Source organism: Coccinella septempunctata, chromosome 4 (genome assembly GCF_907165205.1).
Source record: "Coccinella septempunctata chromosome 4, icCocSept1.1, whole genome shotgun sequence".
NCBI classification, from domain to species: domain Eukaryota; kingdom Metazoa; phylum Arthropoda; class Insecta; order Coleoptera; family Coccinellidae; genus Coccinella; species Coccinella septempunctata.
In genome coordinates, this window is record NC_058192.1 from 29,508,200 (window position 1) to 29,532,106 (window position 23,907).

At 36.4% G+C, this 23,907-nt stretch overlaps 1 protein-coding gene and 1 long non-coding RNA gene across 2 annotated transcripts; both read right to left on the reverse strand.

Moving 5' to 3' along the window:
* Nucleotides 1–1,554: 1,554 nt before the first annotated feature.
* On the reverse strand, nucleotides 1,555–2,423 carry LOC123311404 (enhancer of yellow 2 transcription factor). The gene is made up of 2 exons (XM_044895319.1): nucleotides 2,231–2,423; nucleotides 1,555–1,981 (listed from the first exon to the last, which is right to left on the reverse strand). The coding sequence occupies exons 1-2, from the start codon at nucleotides 2,368–2,370 to the stop codon at nucleotides 1,738–1,740; spliced, it is 384 nt and encodes a 127-aa protein (XP_044751254.1). The 5' UTR covers nucleotides 2,371–2,423; the 3' UTR covers nucleotides 1,555–1,737.
* A 14,300-nt stretch (nucleotides 2,424–16,723) lies between these two features.
* Nucleotides 16,724–17,184, reverse strand: LOC123312304. The gene is made up of 2 exons (XR_006537606.1): nucleotides 17,054–17,184; nucleotides 16,724–16,946 (listed from the first exon to the last, which is right to left on the reverse strand). It is a non-coding gene; the product is annotated as an uncharacterized LOC123312304 (long non-coding RNA).
* Nucleotides 17,185–23,907: the final 6,723 nt, after the last annotated feature.

A 23,907-nucleotide genomic window follows, 5' to 3' on the forward strand; every position in this document is an offset into this window, starting at 1 on the left:
CTTGGGGAATAGCAGCTCCACTTTCTGTACGTCACGGTGATTGGTCCAATAATCACCTACGGCTGCATCGCTTGGTGGTCCTGCACAGAACGCAAACAACCCCAAAACAAACTTTCGATAGGTACTCCAGAGAAGGACATGCCTCATGATTTCAGGGGTATCCCGCTCTACTACAAACTACAACCGCATCCATGGAGATGCTATTAGACCTCCCTCCCCTTCACATTCTTGTCCAGTGAGAGGCAAGACTAGCTACTCCCAGGCTCCACCATCTAACTGTGAATTATCCTGATAAACTCATTTTCGTGCCCAATCGGCTCTCCAACTGGAGGCAGACGAGGTGGTGGGCATGAAAACTGATCAGATAACCACAAGAACGAAGACTACGAAGAGCTGTGTCACAAGGAACTCTTAACTCAGTAAACCAACAACGTCCTTGTAAATATACAAGGACGTTGTTGGTTTACTGATGGCTCCAGAACCAAACAGGACTCTGAAGCCGGAGTCTAGTCATAGATCGCTGTCTGAACTCAGTGTTAGTCTGGCCAGGTTGGCGACAGCATTTCAGGCGGAAATTTTCGCCATTAACCTATGCGCTAACTATCTGCTTGACATGGGTTGGATGGGTAGGTCAATAATAACAGATAGTCAAGCTGCCATCAAATCTCTTGGTACTGACAAATGCAATTCAGCACAGGTACTCAAATGCAGATCTATCCTCTACAAATTGGGAAGTCACAACAGACTGCAACTTATTTGGGTACCTGGCACTCAGGCTTCAGAGGCAACGAAGTATCGGATGCTCTAGCCAGAGGAGGCACAACCTAAGCGTTTAGTGGCTCGGAACCAACTCTAGGAATTTCTAATTAATCACAAATTGAAACTATAGGTGGATAAGGCAGAGGGTTCCGGAATATTAGGGCAACAGTTCTGCATTGCGTCACTCTCACAGGGCCGTCTCATTGCCTCCCTCTCTATATATAGATATAAAGTATATACCAACCAATGGCTAGAATTATCTAGAACCAATCTGAGATGTATAATTGCGGTCTTTACGGGACATTGCAGGCTCAGAGCTCAGTTACACAAACTTAGCATCATCAATGAATCACTCCGCAGGCTCTGCCTAGACAAGGTCATCCACTGCTCAGTGGCAGACAGGGTCAGACTTGAAGTCTTTGGCTCTTCCAAGCTGAATCTAGGCGAACTCAAGAATCACTCCACCTCTAACATCATCTCCTTTCTGAATACGATAGGATTGGAGGGAGAAGTTCGGCTCTCTTAGCTTGTTTGTGTGCTACAATAGACCGCTTTGGTCGTGGTGGCTGGTTGGGTGGATCCGACCAACACTCTAAACAATCTGTAATCCATAGATAATATAAAAAAATATAATTTCAAAATCAGTGGAATTGAACTCTTTAGTCCCTCTTGTGGAACAACCAAATGCATGATTGAAATATTTCTAAATGAATGAATAGGCCATTGTTCACATCTACTACAAAATGGATATTACTTAATCATTACTTATTACTACGTTATTTAAATTATAAGGCATTAGGTGAAATGTTTTATTCCACAAATAAAATGTTCATCCCAATACCTGATAAACATTTTTACTAAACATAAATGATGTAAGAACTTAATTAATCTGACCATACAATAGTTGTATCTCAAATATGAGCACATTCAGTTTACAATAGTGAATACTTTACAATTAATTGAAAATATGTTGAAGCATTAGAAATGTTTTGCATAACCTGTTCTATCTACATTGACCAAAATCATTTCTAATTCATGTAACAATTCTCTTTTAACTGAATCAGGGACCATACTTCTTGCCTTAGGTGTAATTCTTGATATTAATTCATCAACAGTTGGTACTTGCTTATCTTTATTTTCTGTTATTGCTCTACGGCAGGCTAATCTCACTTGATCTCTCCATCCACATTCAATGAGCCTAGTTTGAACTAATTCCGTTACCCTTAAAAAAAATACAGATTTATAATACATTTCCACTCTGCAGATTTTTGCCCAGAGACTCTGCCGATGTCAATATACATTGCCAGGTCTGGGCACAGTGGAAAAAAATTCTTTTTAATAAAAAAGAATTTTTTTCCAATAATATAAGCAATAATAAGCTTTTGCCAATATACATTGCCATGTCTGGGCACAATGGAAAGAAATTATTAATGAACAATTGTTTATTAGTGGAGAAATAATTTTAGACTACCTGTCCATTCCATTATTGACATCCAGATGAAGAGAAATTTTGGATTCTTGAGACATTATTGGCAATAAAATCCAAAAACTATTCAAAAGTAATAAACAAAGATAGCAAATAACCCATAGAAAAATAGAAATCATAAACATAAATTACGTTCGCTTTGAGAGTGGTGTGGTGTGAAGTTGGCTAACATCTAGCTGTCTAGCTGACAAGTGACAGAACCCAGAATCCCGAAGATGCTCGAAGCGGCGATGGCCGCCAGTGGCGTACACTTACTCTTATTTTCGCCGAAAAATCGCTTCTGCAATTCTGAATGAGATAAGCAGTTGAAAGATTATGAATATTTAATTTTCGGCATATATAATTAAATTAATTAATTGGAAATATAAATTTGTTCGATACCATTTTTCGATAAATTGAACTGAAATCGTGTAGGCGCGAAGTTTTTTCTATATAACTTCTAAGTTTAAACGACTGTCAAAACGAGATTTTCACTCAAATGATGGTTGACTACTCAGGATTCATATTCCGTGGAAAATTTGGGAAGATTTTTCCATTTAACTTCTATGTTTAAACGACTGTCAAAATAATTGAACCCTTTTATTTCCTATTGAAAACAAGTTACATAGTTCATAATCAACAATATGGGATTGAAATAGGTACTCAGATTAAAGACTAGGATGAAAATTTCTATTTTCATTCGACTCTTCTTTTCATGTGACCCATTTATTGGTCTTTTACCATTGGTTATTAGATTATTATTGAGGAACTCATTTAGTCTCTTCTGCTATTATTCTCTTAAAAAAAAATTCGATTCAATGTCAATTAAGAGGCCTGTTCTCAGATCAATAATGTTTTTTATTGATCTGAGCCCCTGTTTCAAAACATAACCTATTTCTGTCGAAACAAATGGAAAAATAGAAGTACGCAAAGCAAGAAAACAACGTTAATTACGTAAACGTGCTACGTATCCACCCGTAAATTACGGGATGCGGTAACTTTAACCGCCCGTTATTCTGAATATGGTTGACCATTCAAGATTCATATTCCGTAAAAAAGTTGTCTTGCGCCTCTTGCAGGCTACCCTTTTTCGATCCTAGATGTCTATCATCTACGCATGCTCATTCGTCAGTTTTTAACGTTAACGTTAGCGTCAGCTTTACGGCCTACGTAAACTACCGGTCTCCCACGTATACCTTAAGGTGCATTTACACCAAACGAGCATTGTTTTCGAACGTTTGAAAACGTTTTGAAACGTTTTGAAATGTTTTCAAACGTTCGAAAACTCAGAATGGGAGGTGTTCACACAGCCCGCGCCTGTCCGAACGAGCAAATGTTCTTGATAATTCAACGATGTCTCTCTAAAGTGCACGGACATGGAGCCCTCATTATCTAAAATTGAGGACCCTTATATCAAAGGCGGCAATCTCCACCGTGTTCCTATTTGAGTAAAGCGCAAAAAACGGCTACGTCTATATTGTTTTATATTTAACTGCGTGCGTAGTTTTTAACGGAATAAAATACTAAACTCCATTGACTTATGAAGTTATTATGCCTAATTACCTTTTAGTTTTCGAAAAAATTAGAAAAAATGAATGGAGAATGCCGTGCTTGATACTGACTATTGGATTTTGCCGGATTTGATACCAATGGTTCTACTGAAATGGGTTGGGATCTGAATATCAAGTGTTTTGAAAAAGATTCACGAATAGAATAATAACAATATTGAAATAATTCCAAGAAAACATGTAATCAAAAATATTTTTATTAACATAACATATTTATTATACATATACAGAGGGTATTTCTTGGATAAATTCGCAGATTTCTCTTTCTGATGCTAATTCTTCCATGTCTGGCAATGCGTTTTCCTCTTTCTGGCCTGCTTGCCCTGACTCGGGAGTTCCATTAGGAAGGATTTTTGCATAAAAATCTAGTTCTTCAATTGATCTCCAGGTAGCCTCAAAGTGTTTTGCAAGAAGTTTGTGAACATCTTTAAGCTTCCACATATTGACTTGTTTCAGACCACTTTTTATGATGACTGGTTCAATCGTGTGAAGGGTTTTTCCTTTTCTTATATTAGTACACTTTTGACGGTTTGCAAAAACGAACTGTATTGACGCTCGGAATTCAGATGAATTACGAACGTCACGACACACTTGTGCTGATTGGCCAGAACGGACATTGCCGGCTTTGATTCTAAGCGGGTTTTGGAGATTGCCGGGTTTGATTCTCAGACGAAGTTTCAAAGTGATTTTTTAATGGGATATAGCCTTTCTTGACACACGCGAACCATATGTTCAGATATACACGAAAAATTGAGAAATATTATGTATTTAACTCAATTTCGACCAAAAGTGGAGATTGCCGACTTTGATACCAGGGTCTTCAATTGCAATTTCTACTGAATCTATAGTACTCAGAGTCTCTGATAGTAATAATCTCTCAAATGAAAGAACTACGCCAAAGGAGGAGACGAACAACCTGGGTGAATTCTTTTCTAAAAGGAAGAAATTTTAACCAGCTGCTAGATGACTTGAGAGCGGACGAAACTGAACTTTTTAGAAATTTCAGCCGCATGTCATTATCGGACAAAATTGAGGAAAAAGTGTCAAGAAAGACACCAATCATCGAGAGAGCATTCCAGGGTCGGTTAGACTGGCACTAACGATTTTTGGCTAGGGTAGGGTGACCAGACGTCCGTCATTGTGACGGACAGTCCGTCAATCGTCCAAGAAGTCCGTCACTGGAAAACGTCCGTCAAAATCTTAAATTTAATTCAGTATTTGAAAAAACTTGATTCTGAAGTCCAATGTACGAAGTGTTTGGGCCAATTCAGATTGCATTTGGAGGAAGAAGAGATAATGTACGGCATGTTTCAAGTTACGAACATAAAAAAAAATTTAATGCAGCAGCGTCTTCCTCCCTCACCAAATATTTGAGACATTCAAATTTTGGGGATGAAGAAGCTTCTCTATAGAAACGCCTGAAGCCCTCTTCTCATTCCACAGTGTAATGCACGACCATTACATTAAAATTATTAAATTTTCGTTTTTGTGTTGTAATAGACTTTTATTATTTCTCTATTTTCAATAAATAGATTTTTTTTTATCGCCATACGTTGTAGGAAACTGAGTAGCTGGAATCATATAGAGGGGGAGTCTTATAGACTCGTACAAATATTTCACAGTAGAATCTTGAGGTCAAAAGAAACACTTTTTTCCTATACCGTTTTTTCCGAATCGGCTCGGTTTAAAAGATACAGGTTGTTGAAAAATATTAAAAAAATGTTATTTCTAGTTCTCACTAACGGCTTTATCGAATGAAATGAATTCGGGAATATAGTTTTCGAGTAATTTGAAGTTCAAAAATAAAAGATATCTGTGAAATTCGAAAAATTGGGTAATTTTGACCGAATGCAACTCTTTTTGAAAGATCCACAGACGTCACAGATTCATTTAGTTATATTGAAGGTAATTTGTTTTTCCAGGGGTGACACAGCTCATTATGAAAACCTAAAATGGTTACATCTTCTTATCAGGGCTGAATCGGAAAAAATGGTACAAGAAAAAAATTTTTCTTTTGATCTCAAGAATCTATATTGTTGAAATATTTTTACGATTCAAAGACTCGCCCTGTATATATAAATCAGGTCCGTCCGTCATTGAACATTGGATAATCTGGTCAGCCTAGGCTACGGGAGATTCTTATGGAAGTGTCATGTACCTTTACCGAATCTCAAAACCATCAATATCGAAAATTATTACCGTCTGTCTGTGCAGCCATCGTAAATGGACTCCATTTCAAATGGATTGATCAATTATGAAATCACGATTCAAGAGATCTAACCAAAATTCAAAATAAATTAAATACCAAGACCCAATAACTTATCACGGTCCATCGGTGATTTCGATGATATGACGCCAGATGTGCAAGGAAATCCGAATCCCTTTGATGATTCGTCGGTTTACCGACATGAGACGGAACGGGATCGAGCATTTTAAAACGTTTTGAAACAGGCTTCGTAAACTTTATTCGGCGTCGATGAGTGTTTACACCGCCTGTGCATATTGCGTGCATTGTTCGCAAACAGTGCCTTATAACCCAAACAACAAACTTCCGTCTAAATGACATCTCATTTATGTCAAAAGGGATCTAAAATGATCTTGCTCTGAATTATGATCAAAATTAGATTATCTAAATAAGACGTTTTTTATGAATGATGTTTTTGAAATATCTTTTAGATGTCTAGTCTTATGCCTGGGAAAATTCTTATGTCCGTAAGATATCTGAAAATAGATTAGTTTCCAAATATACATCTGAAAAACGTTTATCTTAGATCTAATTGTATTAATCGCGAAAGAATCACTGGGCAGACAACTAATAGATATGATATACCATACCAATATTAGACATCAATATCTGACTTTATTAAGACATCTAGATTACATATAGAGAACATCTAACTAAAATGGTCGAAAACCAGTGACCAGATGAATATCTTTCAGATATATCATTTTGTATCGTCTATGAACATTAGAATTCAAATTGTACCAAATATGTCGATTAATATCTTCAAAGAAGATCATATATTGAAAAAACGTTTATTGGATATCTTAATTTTATAATCATGATGAAATTAATTTTCAGACGGGAAATAGATATCATATACTATATCGATATGACACATCAATATCTGACTTTGTTTAGACGCCTAGATTACATACATAAAACATCTAAGTAAAATGGTCGAAAAACAGTGAACAAATAAATTTCTTCTAGATTTGTCATTGCTAGATCGTCTTTAAACTTCACGATTCCAAGTGTTCCAAATAATAATAAGAAGTCAATGTCATCTATTGAAGTGAGACATTAATTGTCAACACACAGAAACAGAGATTGCACAGAAACGTTGATTCATTTAATTTTGAAATTACCGGATGACAGTTCCTTCTTTAGTAAATTGATCCAAATATGATCTATTCCTACCGAACAATTTGCCAAATTATTATCTTGATCTAATAGAATACACGTAGACTCTTTAATTTTTCGTTTAAAATGAGAGGTCATAACAACAACCTTTTACAGACATGACATGAATATTTTTTAGACATAACTGTTTTTTGGGTATATTTCGGATATTTTATGAAAAAATCTCCTTCCCATATGTACTCGTGAGGCTCAATGGACAAGAAATCAGTACACCCCGGGGTACACCCCGTGTGCTTTGACGTTTCTTACATAAAGAGGTCATTACAACGGTGAGAAAACTACATATACGCAGCTCTATGACGAATTGGTTCATTTCCAATTATGAGGAGATATTCATGAGGGGATTCAGATTTCACTTCAAAGTCGGAATTTAAGGAAAAATTTTTTTTTATATATTATGTTGCCCTTCTACGCCTTCGTATGAATAGTCAACAATCGTTTTTGTGGAAATCTTATTTTGACAGTCGTTAAAACTTATATGGAGAGAAAAATTCGCGCTTTATAGCACCAAATCGGTGTTTTATTTTCATTTTATTTATTTATTTATTTCTACAACAGGAACCTCAACAGAAAATCCAGTAATAGAGGTTCACAATGATTACAATTTATGAAATTATTTTACACTCTATGATAAAAAACGTTTTATACAAAGCATCGAGCCAACCACGAACAGACAAATTAGTAAAAAAAACTGCACATTAGACATAAATAAGAAGAGCCAAAATTAATTATTTTCGGAATCAAGACATGTAATTTCTGAACAGATATGTCGACAGCCTATTCTTGAATGTTCCTAAACTAAGATTGAAAAGGTCAAGATCATTAATATGCCAGTTGTAAAACCGCATTATTCTAGGGGAAATCGATTGATAATAAAGATTAGTTCTAGACTTAGGAATCCAAAACAAACCTCTGATACGGCCAGGATACTGTGGTACATTTATATTTATATTATAGTAAGTGAACACGCTAACGGATAACCGGAAAAATTATTCAATATCTTGTACAAGAACATCAAGCAGCGCCCTCCTTCCTCCAAGACTCAAAAATTTGTGTTCAATTAGGGAGCTTTCATAATCTCTGGGTGAGTTGTTTGGATTAAATCTATAATTCAAGCTTTTGATGAACTTTTTTTGAACACGATCTATTCTGTTAATGTAGGTACTTATGGTGGTTAGGGTTCCAGATTTGGGTAGCATACTCCAAGCTGCTTCTTACGAGAGAAATATATAGTGTTTTCAATGTGAGGGCGTTCTTGAAATTTTTGGTGATTCTTAAAACAAAACCAAGCATCCCGAAACTCTTTTTAACCACCGCATATATATGAAATTCGAAAGACAATTTTTTATCCAATAAAACCCGGAGATCTTTAACAATAGCTACTCTTTCCAACTCGAGCCCGTCAGGAAAAAAAGACGATTTGATAATATTTAGGTTCCTTGTGAAAGTGATATGCTGACATTTTTTCACATTCAAAGTGAAATATCTCTCTGAGCAAAAAACGAATAAACGATCTAGGTCTTCCTGGAGGGCTACAACATCACCAATATCAACAATTTTTTTATAAATTTTCAAATCATCGGCATATAAGCTATGAAAGGTATTAAGAAAGCATTCAGAGACATCATTGAAATAAATTAAAAAAAGAAGCGGTCCAAAATGGGAACCCCGCGGGACTCTTGACATTACGTCCACCAGCTCAGATGATTGACCATTAACGACCACGTACTGTCTTCTCCCCTCCAGGTGAGATGCGATCCACTGAAGAAGTGATCCAGTGACCCCAAAATCCTCCAGTATCGATATTAAAGTTGAATGGTGCACCTTATCTAAGATGTCTAAAACTCTGGTGTATTCACTGATTCGATATTGTTTTTAATTTCGTGGGGATATCGGACCAGTTTCGTTTTTCCCACTGTAGGTAGCGCTGTTTAGAATTTGACAGAGCATTGTCAATTGAGATTTGAAAATAATTTGAATACTTTCCTACGACTAACGAATATGTTGTATTTATAAGCGATTATTGGTGTGTGAAAATGTATTAGTTTCGAGAAAGGGGTGTAGAACATTCATTTATTCAACATGTCGTTCAGTAAGTTCAGGTTTCTGTATGGACAATCAAGAACTACAGCTAATAATTCGGTGTTGTTGGAATTTGAGGCAGAAAAAATCAGATGAACGAACATTAGGGAAGGATATAGCTAAGTTTTATGGCAACTTCACCAATATTTCAAAGAAACTGTATTGGAAATACGTAATGTGAATTGTGAGCATGTATTGAGAATCAGAAAGTGATAAATTCGAGTTTGTTCTTCAAATATTCTTCCTGAGTAGATATAGTGAAAATTCCCTTTCCGTCAACTGAATATATTTGATGTTTGACCAATCAACTGTGTTTTATTAAAATCATATTGAATTACCCCCCCTCACGAATTCAAGTTGTCAAACGGAAATTATCTTGAAGAACAGTAAATCCTCCTTCGAACCCTTATTCCATAGTGTTGAAATATTGACAGATTTGTTTTTACAACGAAAATTGAACTGTAAAGCTCAAATATTCCTTAACAGCTGACAAAATGGGCCAGTTCATATTTTGAACTCGTTGATCGACATTCGCAAAACGCAGAACAAAATAAAACGAGAGAGTATCATTGGACTTCCTTTGGTAGAACAAGGACAGAACGAAGCAAATGACATGGTGGCGCCGCCACGAAACTGATCCCATATCCCCGATTTTCCGAATTGTTGATGCTTGCAAAAAGTGACAAGTGCACACACCAGTGTTTTAGACATCTTAACCTTATCGAATGCCTTTGCCATATCTGTATAAATAGCATCCGCTTGATAACCATCATTCATTGACTTTGACAGGTAATAACCATAGAGAAAGTCTATGGTAATAACCAAAGATTATAGAGTAGAAAGATGGGAAACGAGGCGACTAAAGCGATTTGAGCGCCATCTGTGTGTCACGCGTGTTTTTAAGACGCTAGGACTGGTTAAAATATTAATTTGAGTGCCATTTGCAGAAATATATGAAATTTTTTGGGATTTCAAACGTCAATTTTGATCAAAGAGGTTTTGAATGTTTTGATTCTCATTCCGCTTTTCGTTTATCATAGATCTGGCTCGTTCTAGTTGCTGATTTTCGAAGTTTTTTATCTTATTTCTCGGCGAAAACATCAAAATATTGTTCGAAAATTATTGAATGGTGAAGAACGGTGGATCAAATAATAGAATTGATTAAGTTTTTCACTCAATTAAGGAAAATGGAAGCGTAAGTATTTAAAGTCGTAACATGTGAATCGGTCATTCATTGATTCTAATTTTCAGTGCTCCGAAGTGGATAAAATGCTCAGGGCTTGAAGACAATTACTTCAGCAAACACTACTAACTACACCATGTGCAATGAACATTTTACTGCAGGTCAATTGAGAACTGTTCATCGACGTAAATTGTTGTATGCAGAAAGCATCCCTTGCATGAACGGCCTATTAAGGGGAAATTATGATCTTTATAGGTCCATTCAATGATTCTCAATTGCTACTCTTTCAATATATTCAGAAATGCAGAGATTTTATTGATTTCCATTTGGGAACCGAGTGACTGTAAAATTGTTGTTTGGAAAGTCAAAGTTTTATGAAACCTGCTGTGAGAGTTTTGTTCATTCATTAATCAATTTGTATATTGTGTCATGAAGAGACCATATCGTAAGGAAATCATAAAAAAGCACCAAGAAACTATACTGACATACAAGTCTTGCATATGTCTGTAAGTTTTTTTTTTTAAGTGTGGTTCTGAAAATTCTTTAAATAATACCTACATATGTAAGTAACTGGAATATGTATGCTATGATGGTATATTGAATATTGGTTCATATTAATTTCTGATATATGTATATTTTACAAATTCAACTAAGTTCATTCATTCAGAACAACCTATGTACAATATTGTGCAGAAACAACACCTTCGACGTATAGCAGATCACCATATACTTTAGTGTCCTAGTTAAAGCTTCATTTATTGCCCACTACTTCAATTTTTGTAAATTTTTTATGAATTGCAAATAAACATATAGCACATCCAACAGCGTTTTTCGTTGATATCAATTGATTCCAGACAATGTTTAGATGAAAACTAACATCCTGATCACAAAGCAAAACCATACTTTTGTTTTGTCGCTCAGGATGTTTGTTTTATGATAGAAACAAAGTCAATATTGGAATGCAATACGAGAAATAGAATTCGAATTTCGCGCCCTTCAATTAAAAAACAGAAAACTGTTATCAAAAAGTTTTCCTGTATTGACAGTGCGTTTTTAGCGCCATCTCATTGTCACGCGTGTTTTCACTGGCCAAAATGTTGTCGGTTTTTAGTACTAGCGATATGAGGGCGTTTCCTATCTTTCTACTCTATAATCTTTGGTAATAACCATATGGTGACAAATTGGCATAGACATAGAGACATGGACTGAGCAATGTCAGCATGAAATTGGCTTTTTTTATAGAAAGAGAGAAACGCACGTCGGGAATGCAGTTGTCTCTTTTTTGTTCACATAGAGGTGAGTGTAGACCAATCAAAATTCTAGAAAGAGACAACTGCATTCCCGACGTGCGTTTCTCTCTGTCACTTTTTTTGACCGTATTTCATGCATAGATAGAAAGGAAAGGCACAGTCCATGTCTATATGTCTATGCAAATTGGTTAATACTGAATGACCACTGAAGAAACCAGAAATCCTACTATTCGACAAATGAAAGAGTCTGTCTGTCACCAAGGATTCGAACATCTTGCCAAACTGGTCGAGAATGGAAACAGGTCTATAATTGTTGACATATTTATTATTGCCAGATTTATGTATTGGAACTACCTTGGCCATCTTCCACCTGTCGGGAAATACTCCCTTTTTGAGGGATCGATTATAAATTATATGCAAAGGTTTCACCAGGCTGGTAGCACAGGATTTCATAAAAAAAGGTGGAATCAAATCAGGACCTGAACTCTTGCTGACATTTTTGAAGATGTTATTTTTGCCTCTATCTCCGCCTCAGAAATATAGCACAATTGTTATTATTATTCTTCTTTTTGTAAATGACCGGTTTATCAGGATCCTCAAAGAAAGATGAAAAGAATCCACTGAACTCGTTTACTATTGTAATGCCATCGGTGAGAGTTCTGTTGCTGTGCTCTAATACATGCGGAATTTGTTCATTTTTACTGAATGAACAAAAGACCACGCCTTCAACAGTAAGGCAGGTAAATAATAAACAAATTAATTTAGATGCATAACATCCGCAGATAATTAAATCAACAAATGTTACGTTGATTTAATTCTGCGGATGTTATGCATCTGAATTAAGTAATTGAAAGAACAATTGAAATTTTAAATTAAGACTTCAAATAACACGCTGTAGGTATCTTTAGTTAGCATTTGCAGTACCATATTTTTTTTCTTTAAATTGTACAGTGAGACAGCCAGGCTTTCTCGCTTGTTATTTAAGATAGAGCCTTGCGGTTTTCCCGTTTCTGTCCTACTTTTTCGTGAAATTCTGCGTAAAATACAGTGGCGTACTCAATTTTTGTTTTTGAGGTATGGTTTTGAAGATACGACACAAACCTATATTTTTTCAATGGAACACCCTGTATTTCATTACTTCGTTGAATTCGTTATTTTTTTCCTTTCAAAATTATGTATAACATTATATAGGTAGGATGTTCAGAAATGCTAAAAAACACTAAAACATCACATAAAGATGATTTTTGTTAGTGAGCCATGAATTTTCCAAGTTTCAATAAGAGGATTTATTACTTTTGATTATTAAGAGTAGTATTTCATGTATGATACAAACACCCTCGTTGTTATTATGGCTACTATACATTTGGAAGCGTGGTTTAATCAAGTAGGCATTGAAGAGAAAAAAACAAATCTGATCTAGCTGTCATCGCTATGAATTGTTGTTGTGTTTAGACACAACAGTCCCGAAGAACTTCGTGCATCAACAGAGAAATTACAGAACAGCCCTTTTATAATATTGAATGCACTCAGGCATTGTATAAAGACCTATAAAGTATAAAGTCTTTATACCAGGTATTGAAAAGGTTTGTCATTTGTCAATTATGTATTAGGCAAAACAGACAGCAATTTGAACAGTTTAATTAGTAAAATATTATGCAATGTTGAAAATTTGTATCAATACCAATAAATATTTTATTGGTATTTCTTCTCTATCTAATTTGTATTATGAATTTTTGTATTATTTTTGTGCTGCTATTAGGTAGGTACTGTTACGAACCGCTGAATTCAAATTTTATTTATATATATTTTGTTAAAATCCATCAACACAATCGTAACTTATAAAAAACAAATTATTTCAATTAGTCTATTCAAGGAGTGACTTTTCTGAAAACTATTCTTGACTGACAACTCCCTATTATTTTTTTTTATGTTTCCATGCCATCCAAAATTTCCTAGCATAGCATCTATAATGAATAAATTTCTTATAAATTAACTAAAATTTCTTCTAATTCCTAGTACTCATTGGAAAAACTAAACTAAACAATAATATATTGGGGAAACGCAAACCATAACAGTACCTTCGTTTTGTTTTTCGTGTTAGTGATGAGTGCATAATCTTTGTTTGCCATCTAATGGATTCTTCTTCTCTAAAATCTAAAGTACAGGGTACCCTGTCTGTACTTTATTACACGTGTTCCATTGAAAAAAATATAAGTTTGTGTCGTATCTTCAAAACCATATCCCAAAGAAAATTGAGGACGACACTGTATTCTACGCAAAATTTTGTATCAGACGTAGTTTTCAGCTCAGCATTATTTCTCAAAACTTCGGAGATAAAGGAGGGATACGAAAAGTATCAATTTCCAACATCGCCCTGTATCTCATAAACGGAAACAGTTATGCAAAATCTGATTAGGATAACTTGAGTTTCACAAAAAAGTTCTATCTTAAATAACAAGCGAGAAACCTGGCTGTCTCAGCCAAGATAAGATGCACTGTAAAGGAATCTCCCCTTTTCATTTCATTATAATATTGTTTTTTCTCAGTCTTTTTATATGAAAAATTCAAAAAATCGTATTCGTTATGGGCTCTGGGGGGGTAATTACCCCCTTTACCCCCCCCCCCTGTAGGACCGCCCATGGCCTCAACTTTCCTAGATACTTCAACAAGGACGCCTCCGCCTTCCTTCTTTCGGCTGTTACCCTATGTCCTAATTGGCAAAGGATCGCGCGATCGGGCGATGGCGTTGCGCGTTGGATCGCGCGATGAAAAAATCAAACGTGAACAAATAAAGCTGGCTGTCCGTCCGAATACAGCTAATACAGCACCAAATTGGATCGCGCGATGGAGGAGGACGCTCGCACTTGTTTGTTTCGATATAGCGTCGAGAACATCGCCTCAACGCCTAGATACAAACCTATACTTATATAGCGTTGTGACCAAATTGGTTACCGACTTCGAGCGTTCAATGCGATTGATCGCTCCAGAACAAGTAAGTTTGTTTTTGATCGCGCTATCGAGCGTTGGACACGATGGACTTTGAGGAAAATCTAATTAATGAAGTGCTGATTTTAAGATAAATTATGAAGACGTAATTGCTGTCGTTGAGGATACCCTTTTCTTGAAATCGTTGGCTTTATATTTCAAAGGGAATTGAAGCTGTCCAAAAATTGAGGTTGAGGAGCAAAATCGAAAACCTCATCACAGATGGAACATCCTATTCTTCTTGTAGCTAAATAGTGATCCTTGAAACCTTTCATGAATATTGTTGTTATTATATTTAAATATACAAACAAGCTAAATATATTATATTCGTTTTTGTCAAAATATTCCAATTTGGATAAATAAGGCATCATCATCAATATGATGTGTTTGCATAAAGAAGGTTCAACACATTTCAAGAAATTTTCTACAGAAACTTTGCTCATTGGATTGAAATTTTAGAAGTGAGTTGAGAAATTAATGCATACATGTAACTGACGACGAACAAAATTTCATTCTGGTAGGTATTTTAAAATTAGTGTAACTTTATGTTAGGACGGCACTCTCGCTCAATTTCCTTGCCAATGTAGTCAAATGTTGAAGTTGGCATTTTCGTGTAATGAAAAAACAAATCTTCTTGATATCTCAGCTCGCGGTAAAGATGATAAAATTCACTTAATTCGGATCGGGTTCTAACTTATTTCATTAGTTTTTTCCTCTAATTTGGAAGAGCCGATTCTGCGAGAAGTATCGGAAAGTGCAAATTTCCTAGCAAAAATTCAGCATCTTCGTTTCTAGAAGTCATTTTAACTTGAAAAACAGCAACTGCGCAGTGTGAGGTAGTCGCGCGATAGTCAGTTGATCGGACCGACCACATCTATTCGCAGTTCGCACCCATTTATCATCGTGCGATAAAGGCGCGATGCGACCGACCAACGCAATTAGGACATTTTAGATTTCAGAATCGCATCTGTCCTTTCGAAATACATTGAAACTATCAAGACAAAACCGTTCTGAGGAATTAATATGCGGCAGTAGCCAAGATATGCAAATGACATCATGATCACTATTAGCGCATGCAGTAAAGAATTCGTGAGTCTTCGTTCGAAGACCCCGACAGTTTTGATAAAAGAGCCTGATAGTTTTATCAATCATTAGTTAAATTTAATAACTTATATTCCGTGATTACACGGAAAAGAGTCGGAAAAGAATAGTCTGCAAGGGGTGCAAAAAACTTTTTCATGGAATATGAATCCTGAATGGTCAACCAATATTTGAGTGAAAATCTCATTTTGACAGTCGTTAAAACTTAGAAGTTATAGAGGGAAAAACTCGCGCTTTATACCGCCAAATCGGTGTTTTATACGGAAAAGGGTCGAAAAAGGGTAGTCTGCAAGGGATGCAAGAAAAGTTTTTTACGGAATATGAATTCTGAATAGTCAACCATCATCTGAGTGATCTGAGCAGAGACAACTCTCTGGATCTGAGTGAAAATCTCATCTTGACAGTCGTTAAAACATAGAAGCAAAGATTATAGAGTAAATTAAATTCTATCATGTTTCTATGCACAGAACGTCAACAATGAGAAACCCATAGTAACGACATGCAGAATAACGTCTGTCATTATATATGAATTAATCAAATGAGATATGATAAATTTCGTGAAATGGATTGGATACATTTATATATTTCAAGCGCTTGCATAGACAACTTATAGATGGGAAACTCTCCCTCTAATGTTTGGGTTTAATACGCCCCCTGGTGGGTGTTGAAAGAGTTATTTGTAAAAATGCTGCCAACTGGCGGTGATAAATGGTACTAATTGGCGCGAAAATTCGAAATAACCTCACCCTTCTGATTCTTCCAATTTATTTCCTATTTTGAATTCTAAATCACTCACTCAAAATATGATAATATGATCTTATCGAATTTTTTTCGAATAATATTATATATTATCATAATAGTGAGTATGAGTGGTTGGACATGTAAAGGCACTAAGAAAAACGAAAATTGAAAAAACCAAACATTATATTTTCTATTCTGATGAGTCAGTCTTTTCAGTAAAAATTTTTCGTGATTGTTGATCATCACCCTTTTCTTGACTGCTCCTCGTCTTAATAAGTGGATGGAATTTGAACAGCCAGCAGGTTCCCCTATCATCAGATCATTGTTGCCTTCATGGATCTCTGGAACATTCGTACATTCTTGCATTTCCAGAACATCATTATTTCATCTGAAAATTTATTAATTTATTACTTGAAATAAATAGTTAACGAAACAGTTATGTAATAACCAATTAGGTTACCACAAATCCATGTCATATAAATTAATTCAACTCACCAGGAAGAAACCAGGACGGGTCCTTTTCGGCCCTCTGTTTTGTGATTTTCTGGAAAATGTCTATCACAAACAAGATATGTTTTCCGTATCTGTTGTGGTGTTTTATTTTTTAGGATAGAATAAAATTATTCACTTTTTCCACCCAAAGTTTGAAGAGAGTAGGATATTTTTCTGGATTCGGAAACCGATGACGCTTGCATGTCCTATCCTCACAATTTGGAACACAACACTTAGGTTTCAACCTTATATTTCTTTCCATGTTGAAATTTAGAATATTCCAATATTCGCTCACCCGGCTAACCAAAAACTCAATGTTACCCCTGATGTTTTTGTTCTGTGCCCCTGTGACAGTTCAACAGTGAAAGACAGAGCACATGAGACACCTCTGTCTCATAGACAACTTAAGTTGTCTATGCTACAGAGGAAATGGAAATCACAGAACACACCCACTTGACTTACTTTATGATGGAAATCGTAACGAAAGACCGAAAACCACGATGCGAGCGCTGTCTGGTGGGTGTTGATGAAATTAAAATCACCTCCAAACGTTTAGTAGGAGAGTTTCCCATCTATAAGTTGTCTATGAGCGCTTGTAGAAAAAATATTGTTCCTAACTCTTGCGGAAAGTGTCTTGCCCGCACTCAACTGCTTACCCGAACTCTGCTTCGCATCGTTCGGGCAACGGCAGTTTCGTGCGGGCAAGTATCACTTTCCGCACTTGATAGGAAAATAACTATTTCCAACGAATTGTTCGAATTATCAAATTTTTATTTACCGAACATCAAATATTCATATTCTTTCAACTGCATTCCGAATCCGAATTGCAGAAGCGATTTTTGGCGAAAATAAGACTAGGTGTGTGCCACTGGCGGTCTTCGCCGCTTCGGGTATCTTCGGGATTCTGTCAGCCAACTTCACACCGCTAGCTTATATTGGTGTTCTGTGACCGCCTACTCTAACTCATAGAGAAAGGGAAGTCTCTGCTCTAACTCTACTCTGTAATCTGTGGTGACCGCTAGGTAAGAGCCATAGAGAAAGGTCTCTGAATAGAGCCATAGACCTAATAATACAATATACACACAGATTACAGAGTAGAATATACATCATTGAACTCTATGGGAACTCCCATAGAGTTCAATGATTTACATATAAACCATATTTTCGCGATTAGGACGCGTGGAGCGTCTTAGCAACAACAAAATTAATGACGTAACGCTTTAGGACGCTTTAAGATATCGATTAGGACGCAATCACCAAAATATGGCTATATTTTTAGGTGCCTGGTTAGAGCTAACCTAAATCATAGACAAAAGAAGAACTTCACTTTTAGTGTTCTGTTCTGTCAAAGAGGAGCTCTTTTGTTTTGCTAGCCAGCGACAACCACACAACAGTTAGTGGATTTTATCACAGTATACTGTGATTTTATCGTAGATCTATCTACGGCTTTCGTACTTTTGTGTTCGTGTTTCTGTTTCATACTTTCAAAGACCAACAAACGGCTATAGCAAAATTCGCCTTTAGAAGATCATATTAAAATTTTTTGAGTTTTTGTGTATTACCTCAAAATGTCTTACGGGAGTTATTGCATGGTGCTGAATTGTGGAAGAAATAGAAAGGATTTTCCGCAATTAAGTTTTTTTACTTTACCTAAGAAAATGGAACTGTAAGTTGAACTGGTACCATGTGACTTGGATATTGATTGATTTTTATTTTCAGAGCTTTAAAGTGGATAGATTTTTCAGGTCGTGAAGACATTGATTTGAGCAAACGCTACACCATGTGTAGCGAACATTTTTCTGTTAATCAATTTAAAACTATGTATCCACGTAAGCTGCTGTATGCAGGAAGCATTCCAAGCATAAATGGGCCACGTGCGCTGAAAATCGAGCAGACTGAAAGTAATAGACCGATTAGTGATGGTAAGTTTTTCTAGATATTTATGAGAAGAATATTGAAAGTATTATTCATGAATATATCATATATTGCATCCATTTTCTATTTTTTTCTTTATGCAGGAAGCATTTCTTTCATCACAGAGCCATATGTGGTGGTAAGTGAGCAGAACGAATGTAATCGAACCAATACTGATGGTATGAAGGAGCCATGTGAGCTGAAGATTGAGCAGATTGAAAGTGATACTTGGAATACTGCTGGTTAGTTTTTCTAGATATCTGTGACAAGATTATTGAATGCGTTACTCATACATCATATATTTCATCCATTTTTTATTTTTTTCTGTATATAGGCAGCATTGCTTTTATGAAGGAGCCATGTGAGATGGTGGGAGAGCAGAATGAATGTAATAGATCAAATACTGATGGTAAGTATCCTAGATATTAAGTGACAAAAATAATTACACACATTACTCATTAATCTTATATTGAATTAATTAACATTACAAGGCGAGTTTTGTAATTCACCAAATTGGTGTGGTTGAGGTGGAATATGGTGGACCAAAATATTTTGACCTTAGCCTGGTGGCTTCCATACTCCTCTCTAGAGGAACATTCACTTATCCCAGATATCAAAAGGATTAAGCTTTGTTGAAGCCCTTTCCAGGTTTTTGGGCTTGTGGTGGTGGTTGGGTTCACACCACTCCTTGGCCCCTTGCTGTCGGTTGGATTCCTGATCCACCCAAGTAGGTACTGTTGTACTGTTTGCTGCATGACTATAAGAATAAAATGACAATTGATCTCTTTTAACGTTCACTGTCTCTTGGTTTGTTCCACTGAATCTGTATTCTGAAATTTTTCTGGTGTGTCTATCTAGAAGATTGATATCATTTGGAACCGCTACGACCATGAATAGTGCTCTGTCCTCATCCTTATTGAGCAATATGAGGTCTGGTCTATTGTGAGTTATTTTCAGGTCTGTGAGATCCCAGTAGAGCTTGTGATGATCGTTTTCCAATACAGCATCTGGATGGTAATTGTAATGGGGAGCCTTTTTGACGTTAGAAGTTGGTATTTTATTGCCAATTCTGGGTGAAGAATCTTGTATTGTCTGCATCATGTCTATTTTTGTACTCGGTGCCTGCGAACTTCTGACATCCTCCAGTGATGTGCTGGATAGTTTTATTTGTTGCACAGCCGTAACAACAGCTATCGTCCTTCACTGAGGCATCCTTGGCCATATATTTCATGTAGTTCCTTGTCGGAATTACCTGATTCTGTATAGCGAGGATGAAGCCCTCTGTCCCGGGAAACAACCTTCTGAAAGTCAACCAGTAGTTCGGCGCAGTTATGTCGATGTAATCATGATTGACCTTGTTCTGGTGTCTTCCATGCACAGGTTTGCCAATCAGTTTCTGCATTTTGCTTTCTGCAGAGTGTTCGACGGTTTCCAAGTGGTCCTGTTGTAGCTTCAACGGTGTAAAACTATCAGCAACAAAAACTACTCAATGGAGTTTTGACGAAGCAGCCTTGTTCAGGAAATATTTTTTAAGTCCTTCAATTTCCTGAGACATGCGGTTGGACAAGTCATCAATTCCTCTACCCCCAAAGTGTCGAGGCAGATCTATCCTTTCTATTGAGCTTTTGGGGGTGATGTTTATTAGGTTTTGTCAGCATCGTCCTTATTTTTCTCTGTAGGGCTGCTGAATTCGTGGTGCTCCATCTTTGGGTGAACTCCTCTGTTAATTCCTTCTTCATCAGGCTCTGATTGATTTTTCTTGCCTGTTTTATGTCTAGATACTTGTATGTGTCAACTTCCTTTAATGCTTCAATTTCTGCTCCTTCCTCTAGTTTGAATGTACCATCTTCTATTTTGCCTCTCATTATGTTCCTAAGTCGACGTTTTCCAGTCCAAACTTCATTTTGATGTCTTCCGAGAATCCTTCCACCATTTTCAGCATCTGTTGCATTTGTTTTTTGGTAGATGCGAAGAGTTTCAAATCCCACACCAGGTTGACATGGCGTTTTTCAGGAATTTAACAATACATATTGCGATCTACCTTGTAAATCAGGGGTGTTCAGACTTCAATACTTCAATATAATCAGACTCCGATCGATCGACTTTGAGAAACTTCAAGTACATTAGTGGAAGTTATTTATACAGAGTGAGTCTTTGACTCGTACAAATATATTAACAGTAAATTCTTGAGGTCCAAAAAAAAATTTTTTTCCTATACCATTTTTTCTGATTCATCCATGATAAAAAGATATAGCCATTTTAAGTTTTCATAAGCTATGCCACCCCTGGAAAAACAAAATTACCTTCAACTAAATCTGTGACGCTACACATCTGTGGATCTTTTAAACAGAGTTGCATTCCGTCGAAGTACCAAATTTTTCGAATTTCACAGATATTTTTTATTTTCATCAATATCAAATTACTGGAAAACGACGCAATAATACGGAAAAATATGAAGAATACTTTTATTTCACAAAACGTCGAAATATTCGTTAGATGGCGTCCAACTTAGTTTCAAGAGTTGTGTTCTTCGAAGTTTTGAAATTTTCTTGGTACGTAATGGTCATAATGAGAAAAATGGAAGACGTGGGCATATCTTGTGTTCGAAAATGAATAAAAACCTATATGCCGAGATTCATATCATTCGATAAAACCGTTTGTGGGATAGAACTCAAAATAATATTTTTTATGGTTTTTCAACAGCCTGTATCTTTTGAACCGAGCCGATTCGGAAAAAATGGTAAGGGAAAAAGGTGTTTTCTTTGACCTCAAGAATTTACTGTTAAAATATTTTCAAGGGTCTAAGACTCACCCTGTAGATCAAAATCGGCTTATTTTTTATGAGATCTACTCAAAAATCTCACGCGATCGACCGGTTGTAAATCTATAAGATCGTCAAGAGCCATTCGTGAGGAATGGAATCGAATGCCTTTTTTTAGTTTGGCGATTATGTTATTCTTTTCACAATGATTATGAATACGGTTTGAAATATACGATGTGATTAATTTATACATCGTTGAAAGGCATGTGAATGGTCGGTACTTGGATGGGTCTTCTGTATTCCTTTGGTCTTTAGGTAATGTTGTGCCATGTGTAAGGAATACTGGCATTCTTTCAGAATTTTCAATGACATCATTTATTGCGGAGGTCAATTTGTCATGCATGATCCAAAGTTTCTTGGTCCAGAATCTTTATTGCTCTCTCGTTAGGACCATCCTTGAGTATGCCTCGGTTGTATGGAGCCCTTCATATAGTACTCGCATCCGAATGGTCGAAGGTGTTCAGAATAGATTTCTCCGTCTGGTGGCTTATAGGTTGAAAATTCCAAGCGTCTCCGTTAACTATGAGTTTGTCAGAACTAGTTTAAGTCTGCGATCTCTCAGCGACAGAAGGACACTTCTCGATCTTGTGTTCCTTTACAGGCTCTTGAATGGCTATATAAACTGCCCTGAACTGCTGAGCCTGATCAGTTTCAATGCACTTTCGAGGACGTCTCGTCTAGTCTTGTATTTTTATCCTGATCCTGTCCGTACCAACTACCGCAAGTATTTTTATATTAATAGATGTTTAACACGCTGTAACAGTATGTCACCTACTCTTCAGTTTTTTGGTTTATCATTATCGTTGTTTAAGGTGTTAGTTTTGAGTTTGTTGTAGAGTTTAAATTTTATTGTATGCAGTTTGTTTTATTTTTCTTTATATTACTATGTATCAAATGGGTTGTACCGTTCATAAATTATGCGAAGCATAATGAATAAATAAATAAATAAATAAATAAATAGAAGTTCTGTAATCCATCAGGCCCAGGTGTTTTCCAATTGTGTAGTCCTCTGACCTCTTCAATTGTGATCATGTCATGCTGCATCGGCTTATATTTTATAGCTTCAGATTTTTCATCTCCAATCCATCCGGTATCTCCATTGAACTGAGGTTTCGTTGATAATTGTTCGGTCCAGAATTGTTCAATGGCTTCCTTTGGTGGTAACTTTCCATTTTCTTCATCAGACGATGTGAGTGACCGGTAGAAAGTTTCTGCCGACTTTTCGAATGAATTATTGTCTCTTCCGTCTATAATTGCTTTTATATCTCCTTAGGCGTTCTGCACTTAACTTTTGCTTCAGAGTGTCAAGGCATTGGTGAGCTGAAGCATTCTCCGTGTCTCGTTATGTGTGTGTCCTGTTTCTATCCATTATTTCTTTGGCAGCTTTCACAACCTTTCTTCCGTCATACCCGTTCAAGTACTTCGTCAGTCGTCCAATGTCTCTTCTTAGCCTTTCTGTTTTGTGTTGAAGACGTTTATGCCATGGTGTCGCGTGTAATTTGTGTAATTTTGGACCATCGTTGTTCGTTCGGCGAATTTTTGCCCCTATAGTTTTCGCTGTTAGCGCTGCACAGTAAAAAACTACATGCAAATATTCCAATGAGCTTTTGTTCTATAGGTACTCAGGTAAAACGTTCTTATTCAAGATGTCGATTATGAGTGACAGTTTCTTGGATGTATTGAGTTGGGAGGTGCTATTCGATGAAGAGGATCTGTTCCTTCCAATTCGATAAAGTATCTCCTTATGGCAGAGTCAACGAGTCAACTTGTCGGTAGAGCTCTTCAGTATCGTCCTGGTTTTCAGGCTCACTTGCGTTGCAAGATGGACTTTCAGAATCAATTTCTTCTGGCTGTTGTTGCCCAAGCATGTGAATTTCATCTCAGTGACATTGAGATTTGGGTAGGCGTTTCAGAATTCCTCATGGAGCCTTTTCCTCTAGTTGTTCGTGTTCTGCGCTAGTCCCGTGATGGAGTTATATATGCGCACAATAGTTTCATTCATGGACGTTGTCCACTTCATGCTCTTTCTAACTAACCCCGCTTGGGTGAGCACTGGCTGAATATCCTGCGCAGCACCTTCAGCGGTTCGAGTCGGCAATTGAATTGGACTTGCTGGTTGCTG

Coding starts and splice junctions, on each gene's coding strand:
- LOC123311404 (XM_044895319.1), bottom strand. CDS start 2,370: ATGTTTATGATTTCTATTTTTCTATGGGTTATTTGCTATCTTTGTTTA. Junction 1,982..2,230: donor GTCAATAATGGAATGGACAG/GTAGTCTAAAAT, acceptor ATTTTTTTTAAG/GGTAACGGAATTAGTTCAAA.